The sequence below is a fragment of the Ictidomys tridecemlineatus genome, chromosome 6 (genome assembly GCF_052094955.1).
Source record: "Ictidomys tridecemlineatus isolate mIctTri1 chromosome 6, mIctTri1.hap1, whole genome shotgun sequence".
Classification (NCBI taxonomy): Eukaryota; Metazoa; Chordata; class Mammalia; order Rodentia; family Sciuridae; genus Ictidomys; species Ictidomys tridecemlineatus.
In genome coordinates this window covers 148927193-148947222 of record NC_135482.1, presented here as the reverse complement: position 1 = coordinate 148947222, position 20030 = coordinate 148927193, and the positions used below count along the sequence as shown (strand labels likewise).

Here is a 20030-nt window from a genome sequence, read left to right as displayed (position 1 = left end):
TATTTCACTATTTCTACTGAATCCTGTACACTGTTGTGGCCCCCCTCACACCACACCACAACTACTCACTATATACATGTCTGTTTCTCTATATTCCCAGGAGGCACACATTCTTATGAATCTTTGTATTTCTATAACAATATTAGATACTCAATAAATATCTGATGAATAAGTGGAAAAAATGAATACACAAACCTGCATACACTACATCTTTGTATATTCCACTCTGAGAGCTCTTGATCTCATTCTCACGTTTCTACTCATGTGAGGAGGCACTCTCTAAACTATCCCATGAATATTTAAAGATTCTGAGTTAGTACTTAAATGCTACTACAGAAAATCTCAGCACAGGAAGTCCTAATTAACTCATATTAATGGGCTTTAAAAGGCCCACCTGACTTGGTAAATATTAAGTCTATACAACTTGTTTTGATATATTTTATTATTTATATTGAGTTGCCCCAGTTCATGCTAGTATTTCTATTTTATACAGAAAAGTTTATTTTGAATGTATAGTTTGACAAAAAGAATGTAAAAAAAATATTAACGCCTTTGGATTTATCACTTGTTTTTAACTTATCAAGGAAAATATAAAAAGCTAATAGAAATGCAAAAGGAAAGAAAGCCTACTATTTTACTAGGCCAGTAAAATAACTTTTTAAAATGATGTTTCTGGATTTTCTATAAGTGAGATTTTTTTAAAATAAATTGTAATTTACTTAAACTAAAAAGTTTTTTCTCAGCAAGAGAAACATATTAAGAGAGGTAAACAGGGCTACTACATCCTGGGAACAAATTTTTACTCCTCACACTTCAGATAGAGCCCTAATATCCAGAATATACAAAGAACTCAAAAAAATAAACAATAAGATAACAAACAACCCTATCAACAAATGGGCCAAGGACCTGAACAGACACTTCTCAGAGGAGGACATACAATCAATCAATAAGTATATGAAAAAATGCTCACCATCTCTAGCAGTCAGAGAAATGCAAATCAAAACCACCCTAAGATACCATCTCACTCCAGTAAGATTGGCAGCCATTATGAAGTCAAGTAACAATAAGTAGTGGCGAGGATGTGGGGGAAAAGGTACACTTGTACATTGCTGGTGGGACTGCAAATTGGTGCGGCCAATATGGAAAGCAGTATGCAGATTCCTAGGAAAGCTGGGAATGGAACCATCATTTGACCCAGCTATCGCCCTTCTCGGTCTATTCCCTGAGGACCTTAAAAGAGCATACTATAGGGATACTACCACATCAACGATCATAGCAGCACAATTCACAATAGCTAGACTTTGGAATCAACCTAGATGCCCTTCAATAGATGAATGGATTAAAAAACTGTGGCATTTATACACAATGGAGTATTACGCAGCACTAAAAAATGACAAAATCATGGATTTTGCAGGGAAATGGATGGCATTAGAGCAGATAATGCTAAGTGAAGCTAGCCAATCCTTAAAAAACAAATGCCAAATGTCTTCTTTGATATAAAGAGAGCAACTAAGATCAGAACACAGAAGAATAGCATGAGGAAAAGACTAACATTAAACAGAGACGAGTGGGGGGAGAGAAAGGGAGAGAGAAGGGAAACTGTATGGAAATGGAAGGAGACCCTCATTGTTACACAAAATTACATATAAGAGTTTGTGAGGGGAAAGGGGAAAAAAAACAAGGGAGAGAATTAAACAACAGCAGAAGGGGTAGAGAGGGAAGATGAGAGGGAAGGGGAGGGGGGATAGTAGGGGATAGGAAAGGTAGCAAAATACAACAGTCATTAATATGGCATTATGTAAAAATGTGGATGTGTAACCAATGTGATTCTGCAACTTGTATTTGGGGTAAAAATTGGGAGTTCATAACCCACTTGAATGAAATGTATGGAAGATGATATGTCATGAGCTTTGTAATGTTTTGAACAACCAATAAAAAAAAAAGAAAAAAATTTATTTTAAAAAATATTTTTTATTTAAGTAATTTTTTATTTATTTAATTTTATGTGGTGCTGAGGTTGAATCCAGTGCCTCACATGTGCTAGGCAAGCACTCTACTACTGAACTACAATCCCAGCCCCAGTAAAATAATTTTTTAAGTTGAGCTCTTATTTTGGCAAAACTAATAATTTATATTTCATTATCTCACTCAAAAGTTAGGCACAAAGACAGAAAATTTAAATCATTTTTTCTCCTTCTGTGAGTGTGATGTCTACTTCAGCATATATCCCACTAAACCTATCACATCTCAGAAAGTACAGGAAGAGTCCCCAGGTAGACAGAGCCCATCCTTTTAGGCCATTCACCTGGGGAACTATCTTTGAGTGAACCAGACCCACAGAAAACACTCAGAATTTGCATGAGTTGTTTGTTAAGAAGTTCACAGAGAACAGTCAGCATCCAGGAGAAGAAGGAGGAAGGGAAGAGCTTCTCAAAGCAATCGATAGAACCCATCCCAGACCAAGCAATATCCACATTGGTTCCACTTCCATGGGGAGCCTTAAGGGGCCCAGAAAAGTCTATACCTGTATCCGGGAGCAGGGTACAACTGTTGCTAGATTTGTAAAGAAATCCTGCACAGAAGTTTTTCCAATGTTCTTTACACCATTTTGTGTACTTAAAATATTCAAAATAGTTCATATCTCATTACAGAAAATTTAGATATGTCTTCACAATTATAAACATTTTTCTCAGGATTAAGATCAATGGTTATGATACCTTTTATCCCTGTCATTTTACAAGTGAGAAGTCTCATACAGATGGCTTGAAAAGAAAAGCAGAATATAATGAGATACACTTCTAGATTTGATACTTGGTGCTCAGTAGTAAAAAGAATAGTACTTAAGTGGAAGCATAATCTCTTGATAAAGATGTTCTCTGGAGCCAACCTGCCAGTATTCCGGGCTACCCAAGCCTTTGAAAAAGTTTATTAAGCTCTCAGTTTCCCCATCTTTAAAAATGGAAATACTAGGACTTACTCAGAGGCTCAAGTGAAGGTTAAACGTATGGATAAAGCTAACATTTGGGATAATATTTAGCACATAGCTAATAATTACACCATACTTATGCTTTTTAACTAGAGCTATAATTCCTCAGTTATGTTTCTCTCTTTTTGTTTTTATTTTAGATGTATTTCAGGTATAATAAAGTCAAGCCTGCCTCTGCACCAGCAGCTCACTGGGCACACATGTTCCAAGGGAGAGGTTCCAAGCCCCCTAGCCTAAGCCTGTGGCTGCCCAGCCTCTTCCAGACTCACTCCCAATTATATTTTTACAATCTGTCAGTAATCTATTCCCAAGAAGCTTCCTGCATATTAACTGAGGGCTGTACATCAAGTTAGAGAGGGAGGGTCCTAGCAGGGAGTCCTCACATGCCACATTAAAGACCACAGCCTCAACCTATGGATAAAAGATGCAAATAAGCAGTTTTGAATAGGGAAAAGCATAACCAGATACACAATTTAGATAGGTCACTCTGATTGTTCTGCTGAAAGTCATCTTTTTAGGAAGCAACACAAAGCTATTAAGGAGTCCAGACAAGAAAAATGATGACACTATCACTCTGATAGAGGAGACAGGGTCAAAAAATAACCACAAAGAAAGTGCATAAGGATAAAGCTAACTACTAAGAAAATACAGGAATGAAAAGTTTAGGAGGGGGCTGGGGTTGCGGCACAGTGGTGAAGCACTTGCCTAGCATGGGTGAGGCATTGGGTTAGATCCTCAGCACCACATAAAAATAAATAAATAAAGGTATTGTATCCATCTACAACTAAAAAATATTTTTAAAAAATTAGGAGAAGAGTGTACAGTTTGGGCATGTACAGTTTCTAGTAAAAATGGGATATCCATGTGACTGCAACCATTAGGCCAATGATGATAGTATGTCTCATTGGAGGAAAAGGTCATAGACAGCAACGTAAGTGGCAGCTGAAAACTTAAGAGGTCATCATGCAAGTAAAGCATCATATACAGAGAAGAGCCATAGCTTCAGAAGAAAAAAGAAATAAAAATAGTGTAAGAAAGGCAAAGGAAACATACACATACACTCACACGTACATACATACACACACACACACACACACACACACACACACACACACACGATAGAAAAAGGGAGAAATATGAAATCAAGAAAACTTGATATTCCAAAAGTCAAAAAGTATTTGTTCTTCAAAGAAGCAGCAGACAAATATATCAAGTAGATAAATCTACTAATTTCCAAGGACTAAAAACTAGTGATTACTACTAGAGACAAAAAAAGTCATTCATAATACTAAACAACTCACAACAATCCTAAATGCATATAGTCAGCACCTCCATATCCACAGAGTCAAGCAACCTTGGATGGAAAATATATCTAGGCCTATATTGGTTGCATCTGTACCACTGGGTCTGTACTGAACATATCATGTACAAATATCTTATTCATGTCATTATTCCCTACACAATATATAATGTGTGAAGATTATATACAAATCTTTTATATAAAGTAGTTGAGCATCCATGGATTTTGGTATTTGCAGGGGTCCTGGAACCAATACCCTGTGGAGACCAAGGGACAACTATATGCTCTTCACTGCAAAGCTTCAAAAGACATGAAGCAAAAGCTGATAGAATGGAAAGGAGACATAAATAAAATGCAAAATTATAGTTGGAGACTTCAACACTTCTCCCTTAAAAGTAATTGAAACAAGAGACAAGAAAATTCAAATAGAAAATGTGAACACCATCAACCATCATGACCTCTTCACTATCTATAGATTCATTCCAATAAAAGCAGAAACACAGAACATTCACCAAGATAGACCACATTCTGGGACATATAGCAAGACTTACATTGGGAAAGACTGAACTCACACAAATCAAAAGTCAGTCCGCAGGATAATTATATATCGGATACAGAAAGAAGCAGGAAAATACCAAAAATTTGAGAATTAAGCAATATATACTAAAACATGTATCTATAGATAGAGAAGAAATCAATAGGGAATAATATTTTCAAGTGAACAAAAATGAAGACATCCCACAATTTGTGAAATGAAGCTAAAACAGTTCTCAGATATAAGAATCTTATGCTATAAATTTCCATAAAAAAGTCTCGAATCAATGTTTTAAGCTTCTATCTTTAAAAACCATAAAAAAACCAGATGGAATGAAATAATGAAAAAAATAATAAATAAATTGAAACAAATGAACTATATTGAAAATTAGCTGGGTCTCTTAAAAGATCAATAAAATTGACAACATCTAGTTAGATGAAACAAGGAAAAACTAAAAATCACAAAGTGTCCATATCAACTTCGGAAAAGAGGGCATCAAGACAGATCCTGCATTAAAAAGATGAGGAAATATTATAAACATCTTTATCTCCATAAACTCAAAAACACAGATGAAATGAAGAAAAAATTCCTGAAAGAAAAATGTTTACAGCAGCTTCATTCATAAGAGCCAAAAACTGGAAAGAACCCAACCAACTGTAGTTTTACCAGTGAGCCAGACACAGATAATATACTATGTCATCCCATTTACATGAAATTCTAGAAACTGAACTGTAGTTCAGAAAACAGATTGTCAAGAGTCACAAAGAAAGAGAATTGACTGCAAAGGGGCACACAAGGAACTGCTGAGGTAATGAAAAGCTTTCTATCATGACTGTAGCACATACATAATTGCATACATTTGTCAAACTTCAGACTTTACCCTTGAAACTAGTATGTTACATTGTATGCAAACCATGCCTCAATAAAAAAGTGCTTGTTACTAATCCTACTGTTAATATTTTAAATGTATGATTTACTCAGTATTTTTTTTACTTCTCCCTTAAACAATCCCCATAAACAGGGATACCAAACTTGAAAGCAAAAGAACTTAAACAAAGTCAATCAAGACTGTCCCTCTAACCTAACTTTCCTACATGCTTTCATAAAGAATAGACGCTAATTGAGAGACCTCATGACTTTCTAGTTCCTATGCAGGCCAACTTTGCTTTTCTAACTGTAGTTGTTACTTGTAAGTCATTAAATCCTCTTAGTGGATCTGATCACTATCGGTGTTTTTTTTTTTTTTTCCAAAAATAATGAGAGAGGAGTGAAGAAAAGTGGAAAGAAATAGGAAATAAACAGAGTTCATTATACTTAAAACATTAAATATTGGTTACAAAAACTTTGTTTTAAACTGAGACCCAGTCTGTAGTTTTCTATGGTTAGGCTAGCAAAAAAAAAAAAAAAAAAAAAGGTGCTACCTCTTACTGTGGGTCGTAGTCAAAAAAAAACAAGTTTGAAAACCACTTCTATAGGACAAAATAGGCTAGCAGTATAAAAGAAATGAAGATCAGTAGGAATACTGCACTACGGACAAATGGTGTGAGGGACAAGGGAGAAAAGAGAAAGTCAAAAGAACTCCTAAGCTCCAAAAACACTCAGGGACACTTTGATGAATATCTCAGCATTGTTAAGTCCATATTCCATTTTTTCCAACTTAGTTTTTCAAACTGATCTCCTCTAGCTCTCCCTTCTCCCAACCTTGTGCCTCTGAGGAAACCTCCTTCCCAACCCAGGTATCCACAATGGATGGTGATAAACTAAACTGCACCTATACCCAGAGAATGCTCACTGCTCAACGTCTATAACACTGCCTAGAGACCCCAACACTGTGGTAATCCTTCATTCTTTTAACAAGACTGTCCTGTGAAATTCAATTCTGATATTAACTCTCAAGAAAAAAACTTTAAATGAGGCATACTTTTGCAGGCCTTTAACCAAACAACTTAAAGGGATGGGTTTTTAGCATAAATGCTTCCCATATGTTCATATTTAATGTTTCTAACATACCATTATTCAAACCTGTGACTACAGCAGAACTGTTTTTATATGCCTTTTCTCAAGTTCTACCAAATGGCTATTCACATTAAGAAATTCTAAATGAAAAGCACACATGGAACGTATTTGTTATGGGGGTGGCAGACTTTAATTAGAAAACATACTGCCAGTACCTATCAGAGCACCAGTGGCAAATGCTTCCCTGAGCTCTAACACACCATAAATAGTTTAAAGAGTCCTCAAAATATCCATCTACCCTTTCCCTTCTCACAGCTTCACATTGATCTATAGCACACATCTCCTGTAAGGCTCAGCTGCAAATGTGTCACACTACCTCTCTGTCATATATCAGAAAATGTTTGTAAAATAGACTAAAAAGGGACAGAACTGAGAGCAGAAGTTCAATACACTTCTGCCTAAATGCAACTCATCAAACCCCTATGAGGAAGGGAAAGATTAATCCTGCCTCAATACAAATAAAGGAACACGAAAATAATGGATCTGTAAAGGTCACAGAGCTATGTAGTAGAGAAGTCTATCTCTCAACAAGACTCTTCTGATTCTAAACCCAACAGTCTTTCCACACACTCTATGTCAGTTAACAGCAAGTAAGGAAGAATCTACTCTTTGGTATCTCTAGTCCAAAATGGCTATGCTTATTTTCAGACCTCTGGGACAATGGACCCAGCTGCCATTACTAGACGACCTGCTTGATCTTACTGTGGAGACAAGCTAAAGACAAGACCAGAAAAGAACAGCAAGAATGAGAAGATTACCATTAATCAGGGACAAGAAGTGGGAGGGAATGGGAGAGAGAAGGGGAATTCCATGGAAATGGAAGGAGACCCTCATGGTTATACAAAATTACATAAAGAGGATGTGAGGGGAAAGGGGAAAAAAAAACAAGAGATAGAAATGAATTACAGTAGATGGAGTAAAGAGAGAGGATGGAAGGGGGGGATAGGAAGGGGATAGGAAAGGCAGCAAAATACAGCAGACACTAGTATGGCAGTATGTATAAACGTGGATGTGTAACCAATGTGATTCTACAATCTGTACATGTGGTAAAAATGGGAGTTCATAACCCATTTGAATCAAATGTATGAAATATGACATGTCAAGAGCATTGTAATGTTTTGAACAACCAATAAAAAAAAGAATGAGGAGACAGCAGTTCAGTCATCAAGTCCACGTGAAGATGGCCAAGGAGGAATTCAGAAGAGATGGTCATTCATGCACCTAAGATGAAAGCAGGGCAAGGCAGCAGTCACCACCAGGTAGGCAGGTGGTCAGAAAGACTGGCAGGAGGTCCTCAAAAACAAACACTGAAACGTTTACTAGTGCCAGACAACATGCTGGCTGCTGGAAATATTAACAACACAATGTCCCTGCCTTCAAAGTTTTAAACTAGTGAAAAAGTCAGATAAATGATGAAGTGCTAAAAATATCCACTAGGTGCCCAAAGTGCGGACCCTACCAAGGGCAGTTGCAAGAAGGAGGGTAATGGTAAGGAATAGTAACAGGATGGAGATAGACTTAACAAAGGCTCCACTGAGAATAAACCCACTTGTTCATATAAGATAGAGCAAGATGGTTTCTAGAATGGCCTGTTGTAGACTTCACCACCATGTATAATATGACTCCATTTATGTGAAATTTTCAAAACAGGCAAATGCATGGAGATGGGAAATAGACTAGTAGTTTCCTGAAGCTAAGGGAGCTGAGGGAAAATGAGGAGTATGAGCTCATTTTAAGGAATTAAGCTTTTTTTTGAGGATGATGAAAATGTTCTACAGTTGATTGTAGTAGTGGTTAGATTACTCTTGCAAATATACTACTAAATTAAATACTAAATTAAATACGTTTAGTGGGTGAATTGAATGCTATATATATTATAGCAATAAAGCTGTGATAAATCTATCATCGTATGGTTCTGTGTTCTTATAAAAATTCATACAAAAATTGCAACTGGTTATTATTGCCCTAAGAAGTCATTTGAGACTGGGATAAGTTAGCATAGTAAGTGTACAGGACTTCGAGCTGCCTGGAACAAGACCCGAGTTAGGGCTGTACCACTTGGGAACTGGGCATTCTACCTCGGCCTCAACATCCTCAGCTATAAACTAAAGACAACATCTGCCTTTCAAGGTGAGAAATAATTATGTAGACTACATAAGTGTTCCATATAACTATTGTCTTTTTTATTTTTGAGAGAGAGGGGCGGGGAGAGAATTTTTGTATATGGACACAACACAATGCCTTTATTTTTATGTGGTGCTGAGAATCAAACCCAGGTCATGCCCGTGCTAGGCGGGCGCTCTACCACTGAGCCACAATCCCAGCCCATCGCTATTGCTTTTTAAATACTAATGAAATCACACAGCATTTTTCAGTCAACAATGGACTACATATACAGTGGTATACATCATACAGACTAAATGTGTAATAAGCTATACCACCTAGGTTGTGTAAATAACATTCTATGATGCTCACACAATGAAATTACCTAACAATACACTTCTCAGAACACATTCTTGTTGTTAAGCAAAAATAACTATGTGAACTACATGTGAACAAATGTTATACTAAATATTTTTCACAAATATCCTTTTCTTAGATACTATTTAGAGGGAAACAAACATTCTAATTTTTTAAATCATTTGTATCAAGGTCTATGTCTCATTCACCTTTACATGTGTACCTTACCCAGGTGCCAAAGACATCACTTTGGATATCAGAGGAGCTAACGTTTTGAGTGCTTAGTATGATGTAGTCACTCTACTTCATGCTTAATACATAGTGAAGCTGAATTCACACACCTGGTCAAAGGAGTGCTGTGCTTTTCCCTCTATGTCATCCTTACATAACTGTGATATTATTGCTTATTTGGGCTTTGTTCTTTTTGTTATTTCTTTACCATTAACCATGAATTACACTAGAAAATGAATTTCTCAGAAAAATTTAGCTAAATATGCTAATATTTGTATTACAAGTATCTGCAATGTTGGTTTAAGGTATTAAGTACCCATGAGAGACTATTACTAACAACATGAAGAACACACATATTAAGGATATGTCTGGATTTCATTTATAAACAAAATTTCTAAAATATATGCATATTTTAGTCTGCTTTACTTTAATTAGCAACTACATATTTCTGAAAAGCTGACACATCTCAAGTGATTTTTTTCCTACCTCTTTTGGAAGTGTGCAATTCATCCCCAAAGAATGACAGCTGATTTGAATGATTCAAAGTTGACTAACAATTTGTAATTAAACAAATTTTTTAAATTAACATACTGACTATTCCCTTTCTCAATTAAAGGCAACAACTTTATGTGTTTTGTCAGTAATCCCTCTTATTTTAGCACTATAAACAGTAAATTCCCAATGCATCAGTTTTTAGCAATTCCAAAGGAGTTAACACACATACCATGAGCATTACATGGTTAATTAAAATTCATGACAAAAGAAATGTTGAGGATAACCTTACCATATCATCCGTCAGTGTCCTAATATTTAAATGCTGCAAATGAAAAAAAAAATCAATGAGTAATTTATAACAGCTTTTTTATTTTAGTTAATAGATGACATTTGAAATTCTACAATACTAACTTGAAGGTAATTAAGTTCCTGACAGTCTAACAAAAATGCATTATATACTGTTTTAATCTCTCTCTCAAAAAAGATGAACAAAAGTTACTATGCACATAGTAGTTTCAAACATTTGTTAAAAATTTTGGATTTGTGAACATCGCAAATTAGCAACCTGTGGTACAATAAATATATTTTCCTAATTAATTATATTAATTACCTTTAAATATACAGACTTAAAACACGGTGGAAATAAACATTTAAATATGACTTTCAGAAAATTTCATATTATAGAACAGTAAAACTTTTAATTTACCATTAGTATGCAGCATAATAGATAATGAAGTACTTTGCTGGCTTAATTAACTTAAACAATTCTAGTAACAAAAAAGAATGTGCTGGAATGACTATTTGCATCTTTAGCATCAGTTTTGATTTATCACCATGGGTGAGAGTAGAAATTTTTCAATTTCATTGCTAGCCTTTTTGAGAACCCTTTTGCGGATTTTCTTGCTAGACAAACATAAGACCACTTTAGATAGTGAATAAATTAGTTTCCCACAAAGCACAATTCAAAATATAATATATATATATATATATATATATATATATATATATTATATATATATATATATGAGAAAAAAAATCTGTTTTCTAAATCTGGGAGTAGGGAAAAATTTTATATTTGAGTAGCTGAACTCAATTGTCCTTCCTCTTATTCATTGGAGCATCAGATTTTTCAAACAGCAGAAAAAGGGTCCAATATTTTCTAAATAGGAAAATCAGATATATTCCTTTATAATTCTAAAAGAACAGGAGTTAACAATCATCATCTAACACAGTAAGTGGCACATAGTTATTCAAATTCAACATTTATGAAATGGAATGAAATTTGTCATTCATGTTTGTACACTGAAGTATTTCTATGTTCATGACTCTACCTCAGTAATGAGCCAGATTAAAAATCTGTACAATGTAAATTACTACAAATTCTCTTTCATCAATATGTTCCTTCTTCAAATACAAAGGGAGAAAAGTAAGGGAAAGAACCTAAAATGAACTTTATATACACCAAAGAGAATGTACCAAATTAATAACATTAGCCACACCCACTCTGATATGGGAATAAAAAAGTAATAACATGGGACTGATTTTATGTGTCTAGTGCTGGGCTACAAAATTTCTTTTTTATCAATACTATTTTCAACCTTTGAAATGAACAAATATGCACAGTGGTCTTTCAGGGTGGGCTTGATTCTTAGCAAGACTGGAGTTCTTAAGGCACTTACAGCCCATGTTACCCCAGAGACCATTATCACAATTAAACCCAAACCCACTAAACTCTCAAATTGGAAGAAAAAAACACCAACACAGAGGAAATGCCTGCTCAGGGCTCCCCTCCCTGCCTCTGCTTACATACTTACTGTATGTGCTGATAAAGGTTTCCAGCCCATTGCATTTGGTTAACTACATCTCTCTTGTTTTTCTACAATGGGAGGTTATCACCCCAATCACAACTTGTCAGTCTTAAAAGGGGTCATTTCAAGCTCCTGTGACAAAAGGAAAGTACTTAAGTTCTAACAACAGTATGCCAATGGTCCTAATGCTTAAAAGTCAAGGAACTCAAGTATAAAGCTGAAGTTCTATTTAGAAGAGTATGCCACTGTAAAGTGAAAATATTTACACTAATGAAATATTCCCAAAGACCAATACAAATAAGTTGCTCCAGGAAAATGCCATTTGAAATTCTACAATTCTACAAAAAATGATGTTTAAAAAAAGGGGGGGAGGAGACAATGAAAAAAATTTCAACAGAAATAATAATAGGTCCCATGCAAGATTTATGATACAAAAACTGCATACAAGTCACAAATATGAAAACTACATAAAATCTAGATATAAACATCCAAGAGAGACATTTTTATACATCTTCAAAGACCTCAAATTGGGGATGAACCTCTGGCTGAGCTGTCTACAATGCCACCTGGGGATCTGGAGATCTGTTGGATGGGGTAGAAGAGGGGTACTCAGGAGCAGGCCCCCACTCCCACTCCAGGAGGCACCAAAGATGATGGCCTTGGCAAATGGCTTTCTTGCTCACCGCTTGCAGTGAATAGACCCCAAGAGCCTGGTCCCTACCCCTAAGTCCCCAGGTTCCTTGCTGCCTGCTCAGGCAAGGATGGAGGCACCAATGTCGTGCTCCCCCTGCCTCCTTCCAACAGCCCTCTGGAGGTTTAGATTCAGGATTTGTTCCTAAAGTCCAAGATTTTGACAAAAAACTGACAAAGGCAGATGCTTACCTACAAATCTTGATGGAGCAACTAAGCTTTTGGATGACAAGCTTCAAAACTGTAAAGATGATGAAGAGAGAAAGAAAACTGAAACTCTCACACAACAAATAACATAGTAGAATCAATTAAACACTGCACTGTGTTGCTACAGATTGCTAAAAGTACTATTACTCCTGTAGATGCAATATCTACCTAGTCCCTTGGAACCTGTGATCAGCACAATGCCTTCCCAGACTGTCTTACCTCAAGAACCAGCTCAGTTTTTTATGTCAGAGCAGTGGCCATCTTCCCTACCTGTTGGATCTGTATTAGCTACCTTGGGACATCATCAGACTCCAACACCAAATAGTACAGGCAGTGGGCATTCACCACTAGCAGTCTGACTTCTCCAAGTCATGTCAACTTGTCTCCAAATACAGTCCCAGAGTTCTCTTACTCTAGCAATGTAGATGAATTCTGTGATGCTGATGAATTCCCTCAGAGTGGCTCATCCCCGAAGCACTTAATAGATTCTTCTGGATCTGCCTTAATCTTGACACACAGCAGTTCAGGAAATAGTCTAAAGCGTCCAGATACCACAGAATCACTGAATTCTTCCATGTCCAATGCAACAAGTGATGCTAACCTTTTTGGTTCACATGATGACAGAGATGAGGAGGAGGAGGCAGGGTCAGTGGAGGAGTACAAGAGTGTTATCATGCACCTCTTGTCACAGGTTAGGCTCAGAATGGATCTTACTAAGGTAGTTCTTCCAACATTTATTCTTTTTTTTAATATTTTTTAGTTGTTGATGAACCTTTATTTATTTGTATGTGGTGCTGAGAATCGAACCCAGTGCCTCACACATGCTAGGCAAGCGCTCTTCCACAGAGCTAACAATCCCAGCCCCCAATATTCATTCTTGAAAAAAGATCTCTTTTAGAAATGTATGCAGACTTTTTTGCACATCCGGATCATAAAGATCATAGGGATCGAATCATTCAGACTGTGAAATGATACCTCTTCAGCCTTTCATGCATGAAAGAAAGTATCAGTAACCAAAAGCCACACAATCCCATTTTGGGTGAGATCTTTCAGTGTCACTGGACATTACCAAATGACACCAAAGAGAACACAAGGCTAGTTTCAGAAAGGCCATTTCTTTAGGTTTCCAATAATAGTGTAACATTCAGGTTTCCCATCATCCACCATTTCAGTCTATTATGCTGAATGTTTTAATAAGAAAATCCAATTCGATGCTCATATCTGGAATAAATCAAAATTCCTTGGGAGGTTATCTGGGGTGCACAACGAAGGCAAAGATGTGTCTCATGTTTAGACTACGATGAACATTACATTCTCACATTCCCCAACAATTATGGAAGGTCTATCCTCACAGTCCCTCGATGCAACTGGGAGGAGAATGCAGTATTAATTGTACCAAAACAGTTTATAGTACAAATATTGTCTTCCACACTAAACCTTTCTATTTCTACGGAGGCAAGAAACACAGATTTACTGCTGAGATTTTTTTCTCCAAATGACAGGAAGTATTTTTGCTCGATCAAAGGGGAATGAAATAGTATAATGTGCATAAAATATGCAACATGGGAAAATACAGAGGTTGCCTATAATCAAGAAGAAAGTGAGTAAGTTGAAAGATCAGAATGAGTATGAGTCCTGCTGCCTTTAGAAGGATGTTACTTTCATGGGCTGGGGCTGAGGCTCAGCGGTTGAGCGCTCGCCTGCCATGCGTAAGGCACTGGGTTCAATCCTCAGCACCACATAAAATCAAATGAAGATATTGTGTCCACCTATAACTAAAAAATAAATATTAAAAAAAGAAGGATGTGACTTTCAATTTAAAAATCAGAGACATTGATGTAGCAATTGAAGCAAAGTACAAACTTGAAGAAAGGCAAAGAGCAGAAACCCAAGGAAGGAAGGAAGAAGAAAATTTAGTGGGAGACAAGGTTATTCTATAAATATGGAGAATGCTGGGTTTATGATGAAACATTGCTGAAACATCTTGTTGCTGTGAAGCATTAGGTTGGGAAACACAAAAGGTTACACCCGATGACCAAGGCAAATTGTTCTAATGAAGCAACAGTCTTCCTTTGGGTGAACCTATCTTCCCTTCTTATTACAGTGGTTCCTATGTCAGGGATACTGGACTTTCTGGCGCAGATAAAAAAAAAAAATAAAGCTGGAAAAGCTTCCCTTTGTCTACAGCAGTTCAGATTTTGACTTCAGTCCTGAGAAAACTTTAGTAGGTTTTGAAACAAGATATTTGCTCCTTTTCCAAACTCCATGCTTTAAAAAGTTTCACACTCTGCACTCTAGTTCTGCTGTTATGACATAGTTCATATGATCTTTTGGGTTCTATCTAAACAAATATATACACACAAAAATATATCTGATGGCAGATTTTTCAGAAATATTCCATCTATTGTAAATACTGGTTCCTCAGAGTTGTTTTAAAAACTTAGTGCAATGTATTAAAATCAAGTGTTAGGCAATTTCATGGTTTCACCTATAATAACTTTATTTTGGAAATGAACTATTATTAAATTGTATCTAAACCTGGATTACAGTTGAATTACAGTGCTTCTTAAGGCTTCATAATTTCTCCAACTTTAAGGGGAAAAAAAGCCCTCAAATTGGATCATCTTTTAAATTAGAATTGTACTCACAATTTTCTGAACCAAGCAGTCACTCCTGTGTAAAAACAAAGCAACATACGGCTCCATTTTTGTCACAGTTCAGGTTTATTTGTTTTAATTCTTAAACTATCTCACTGTGGGTCAAACCTCTAAGGGGATTCAATTAATTTGCTAAAGGCTTAATCAGTTTCTCAAGACTATATTGGCACATGGAACTCCAGTTACAACTTAAGAATATTGCACATGATATTTCACACACACAAACACACAAAAAAAAAATGTGATGAATCCCAGCAGAATATAATCTAGGGGTAGTTAACAAAGAAAAAGAAAACTCAAAGGGATGTAGGTGTGAGAAGTATAACAGTCTAAGGAAAAGAAAACAAGAAGCTAAGGTCAAGTTCATTATTCCATCTCTTCTGGAAAATCCTTACCTATCGATTCTCACTGCCAACAGGAGAAGTCAGTAGGCCAGGAAATGGCAGCAAATTCAAGGATCCAAGACAGAACTGAAGGTATTGATTAACAGCAGCTAGAAAGTTAATCTGAGAAATTTGTTTCTATGTCAAAACAGAATACTTTTCAAGATTTAGCTGTCTGAAGAATAAAACCCACGTAGTTGCTTACACACAAGCAATCTTAAAGAAACCAAGCCCTGGGTCTACGGCTTCTGGTAGTTTTGGGCCCCCAAGTAGAAGAGGAGTGGGAATCAGCTAAGGTGATCAGGGAAGGGATGGGGCCCAGCAGAAAAAGGAGGATAGTAGGGAGAGAGAGGAAGCCTAGAAATGAAGGGGATTCTGGACCAAAAGTTGTAGGGGACAGAGTCAATCTGGTGACTGATGCTGAGGCTCAACCAGGGAGAAACCAGCCAAGACCTTCCTAAACTCAGAGGAGACTCAACTGGCCTAGAAGCTTCATCTCTGCTGGAGAGAGAAGAGTGGCTGGCAACACCTATCTCACTACCAGCAGGAGTTCTTAGAACTTCAGCTATCAAAATAGGCAGAATTTTCCTTGATCATATTGGTGACACCCAATTATTTTCTTGTGCAACCTGTGATACAATCCTAATCAACAGCTCAGAATTCATCTCCACTCTGTTCATGAAGGTGCCACTGGTAGAGTAGTTTTTTTGTTTTATTGTGTTTTGTTTTGTTTTGTTAACAAGGTAGTTAACTTGCAGTACAATGAAGTTCAAGATAGGATCATGCTCACTGGCTACCACAGGGTTCGAGATGTAAGCTGCAAAAACTTCAGTACCATGCTACTATTAATTTTTTCTCCTATGTTTACATCTTGAGGCAGAAGAATCTCTCTGCAGCTACATGGTAGATTAGGTGAGAAAAAAATTATCTGGGCTACTAGAGCAAAAATGCATGTTTTATGTAAATTTTGAATGGAGAATATGTTAAGAGCGTGATTTTTAAACTTATTTGGGGTTCATTTTCAAACGTAAAAAAAAAAAATTATTTCACTTGATATGCTAGCCTCAGAGAAGAGATCCAGTACCTGTGCCCAGTGCTAAAGGTTCAGTGTTAGCATGGCTTCTGCTGGCCAATGTGCCGTATTCTTTTTGGAGCTGATAAATTGCATCAAAGCCCATTCTTCCTTGTCTTGACCCAAAGATGTCACCATTCCTAGTTGTCACCACATAACATGTTGATTGGACACTTTTTCTAAAAAGGGGTAGAACTGCTTAGTTCTCTTTTACAACTTAAGCAAGTAATATAAATAATAGTTTGGGGGACCACTAAAAAATATGCTAGTCTGAATAGATCTAAGCAGTAGTAATTTCCCCTAAAGTCTATAATGTCCAATAAGTCTACTTCAAACATGAAGGAGAAAGAAACAAGCACTTACAAGCAATTACTTAGTGAAGAAGCATAAAGGATATATCAAGTGGCAGCCTTCTGTAGAATGTTTTAATGTTAATGTAAATTCTATATTGATGAACTTGAATTTAGTATTATCTCAAGGCCCTGCTTGTTTAGCTTATATACAAATAAAATGAAGACCATTTATTAAGTTGAAATGATGAGGAGGAACAAGAGAATGACCAACATAAAATCTTCAGATAATTCTGTGTGGTTTTGGCTTTTTGTGATTTAAAACTGTAAGGCTAACATCTTTAATTTAAGAAAGAAAAAAAAAACTATTGCTTTTATACTGGTACTTGAGGTACTGTTTAAATGTCTGGTTAACCAAGACACCTGAAATAAACTACATCTATTTTATAGCCATCAGCAATGGTCTTTACTATCTCCAATTGGAAAAAATAGGAACTACACACATCAATCCAGTTCATGAGTTACATTTGCTGACAGCCACTTCAATAAGGAAAATGTCATAATTATTAATGGAAGCTACCAGGAACACCTTTAAAAATAATAATCTTATAGCATTTTTTAGGGTTATTTTGTCCACAAAGACGAAAAAGCTAAGAACATATAGCTTTAGACATATTAATGTGACTTTGTGACATTTAGTTATGTTACCTGGCCTATGACTCCATAGGTGCTATTAATGCTTTATGGCACTGAGATACAATAAAATGATGACATTAAAATACAGACAATTCTGTCCATGGAACCACTGGGATGTAGTTAAGATGTGGTACTAACTAAAGGACATTGGGGCCCTTTTCCTAAGTCAGAAACTCACCCTTCTACCTGTGGTCCTACGCTCAACTTGCTAATTCTATTTTCTCCCTAAAGTAAGAAGCACCACATATAGATGGGTAACAATGTTTTCTGCTAATGACAATTCCTAGAACGAATGGTCAAAAGGGTCACTGTGGAATTCAAAGAGAAAAAAAGAGCCTTTATAGATTTTTCTTCAAAAGATAGGATGGGGAGGGGGGACCGCGGGTAGAAACAGTGAACATAGGTCTCTATATTCCCATTTAAGCAATGCATCAAAACTTTTTATTGAAGACAGTGTACACTGTCAAAAAATAGATTTAGAGCCTTCAGAGCACTGTGCTAAATGATACTGTGAATATCCAGAGGTATGAAGACAAAGTTACTCCCCCATCAACTTAGTTTGCAAGTAAATAACAAAGACAGATAAATTACCTAATATACAAAGAAACATACAAACCCCTGGCATACAAACCCCTGAGGCCAATACATGCAATGAAAAAGCTATTGTCCCAGATTTTCTGCAAGTTTTAATGCTTTCTTTCATTGGTTAGCACACGTGAACTACCAGGTCAGTGAAGCAAAAGATCTGTCCACTGATGTTATTAGGAACACAACAGCCACCAAGTGTCAACCTCATGGGCTTAGATTAATTTGTCATTGTCATCACATGATGATATTTTAAAATAATTTGCCAGATACAATTTAATTCAATTGTTTGCATCATTTAACTGAGTTGTTAGGAGGGATTCCCAATAGGAGGGAAATCTGCAAAAGGAAGAGGCCTCAAAACACACCTGATTCAGGTACAATTTTCATAAACCAATACCCTCTAGAACAATTAGTTTTGTTTTTCAGTGTGAACAAAAATCACAGTTACTTTGAAAGACCTTGAGCTCCCCAAATTCTGATTCAGCAGGCCTAGGTGGGACTCAGGAACTCACTGTGGTACTCCTAGTGAACCACACCTAGGACCACATGAAAAATTTGTTCCACACTCCACCTCTGTCAGCCATTAAACATTTCCATATATAAATTCCTCATCATATGGCTTACTTTAAAAGACAGATGTCCCTGAGACAAGTCATGTGAAGGGTATAGATAAGAAGTACAACAGGATTTCAAAGAAGACAAGGAGTTGGTCTATTTAGGCTAGGCTTTACTGCCAAGAAAAGACAGGCAGCAGTTCAAGAGAATTCAACAAGCTTCTGGTATGTAGGAAGAATTATCAGGTGCATCATTTATTCAAGTGATCTATTTCTAATAATCTCATAAATATATATTTAGTACCTAACTATTGAAGATTAGTCATATCAAAGCATGATATAACACTATTTGATTAACAAAGCAAATGACAGGTAATTGATACAACGAAGTTAAACTTGAAGGGGAAGAAAGGATCTGTCTTTTCCTAATCATGATCTGGGATTGATGATATGGCAAAGTGCTATTTGCATTTTTTAAATCCAAACCATTTCTTTTCACCAATAACTTATGAATACATACTTGAACCTGGTAACTTCTGGTCCAAACACCTGTGTTTAGCTTAATGTCAACACCAATTATAAAGATCATAAAAATGTAATCTACTCCACTTCTAATCATAACACTAAACATACCTCTAAAATCTAAGGGTCATCTCCCAGGCAACTACAAAACACACTGATGTGAAAATGCTCTTCAAGGGCCCTGGATTTAACATCTCAGAAAGATCCAAAAATAACACTGAAGCTTTCCTACCCCTTAGGACAAGAGTGGAGCTGGCTCTTTGAGAACAAAGAAAAACTTTCAAGTTAACTTGCTCGTTATGTGGTTAGGGGTGCTTTTTTAGTCTGTGTGGAGAAAAAAAAGTGAAATGTTAGGAACAGGTGAGAATTCAGAAAAGCTCTTCAGACTCTTTTAATCATCATTCAAAACTATAATTCTGCCTCCCTCAGAAAGACAATCACCATGCCCTTATCCAGGCTTCTTTACTGTGACACACGGAGGAATCCACATCTCCCTCCTCCATAATCACGATTATGTGAAAGGAAACTTGTCAGGAAAGA

The 20030-nt window shown here is 36.3% G+C and overlaps 1 protein-coding gene and 1 pseudogene across 1 annotated transcript in view; one reads left to right on the top strand and one right to left on the bottom strand.

Annotated features, from left to right (window-relative positions):
• The window catches only part of Diaph3 (diaphanous related formin 3), a 455034-nt gene that overhangs the window by 419515 nt on the left and 15489 nt on the right, over window positions 1–20030 (bottom strand). The window contains exon 2 of the mRNA XM_005338141.4: window positions 10313–10345. Within this exon, the coding sequence (XP_005338198.1) occupies window positions 10313–10345 (33 nt within the window). The remainder of the gene's footprint in view (window positions 1–10312; window positions 10346–20030) is intronic.
• On the top strand, window positions 7402–14732 carry LOC101974703 (oxysterol-binding protein-related protein 9-like; annotated as a pseudogene).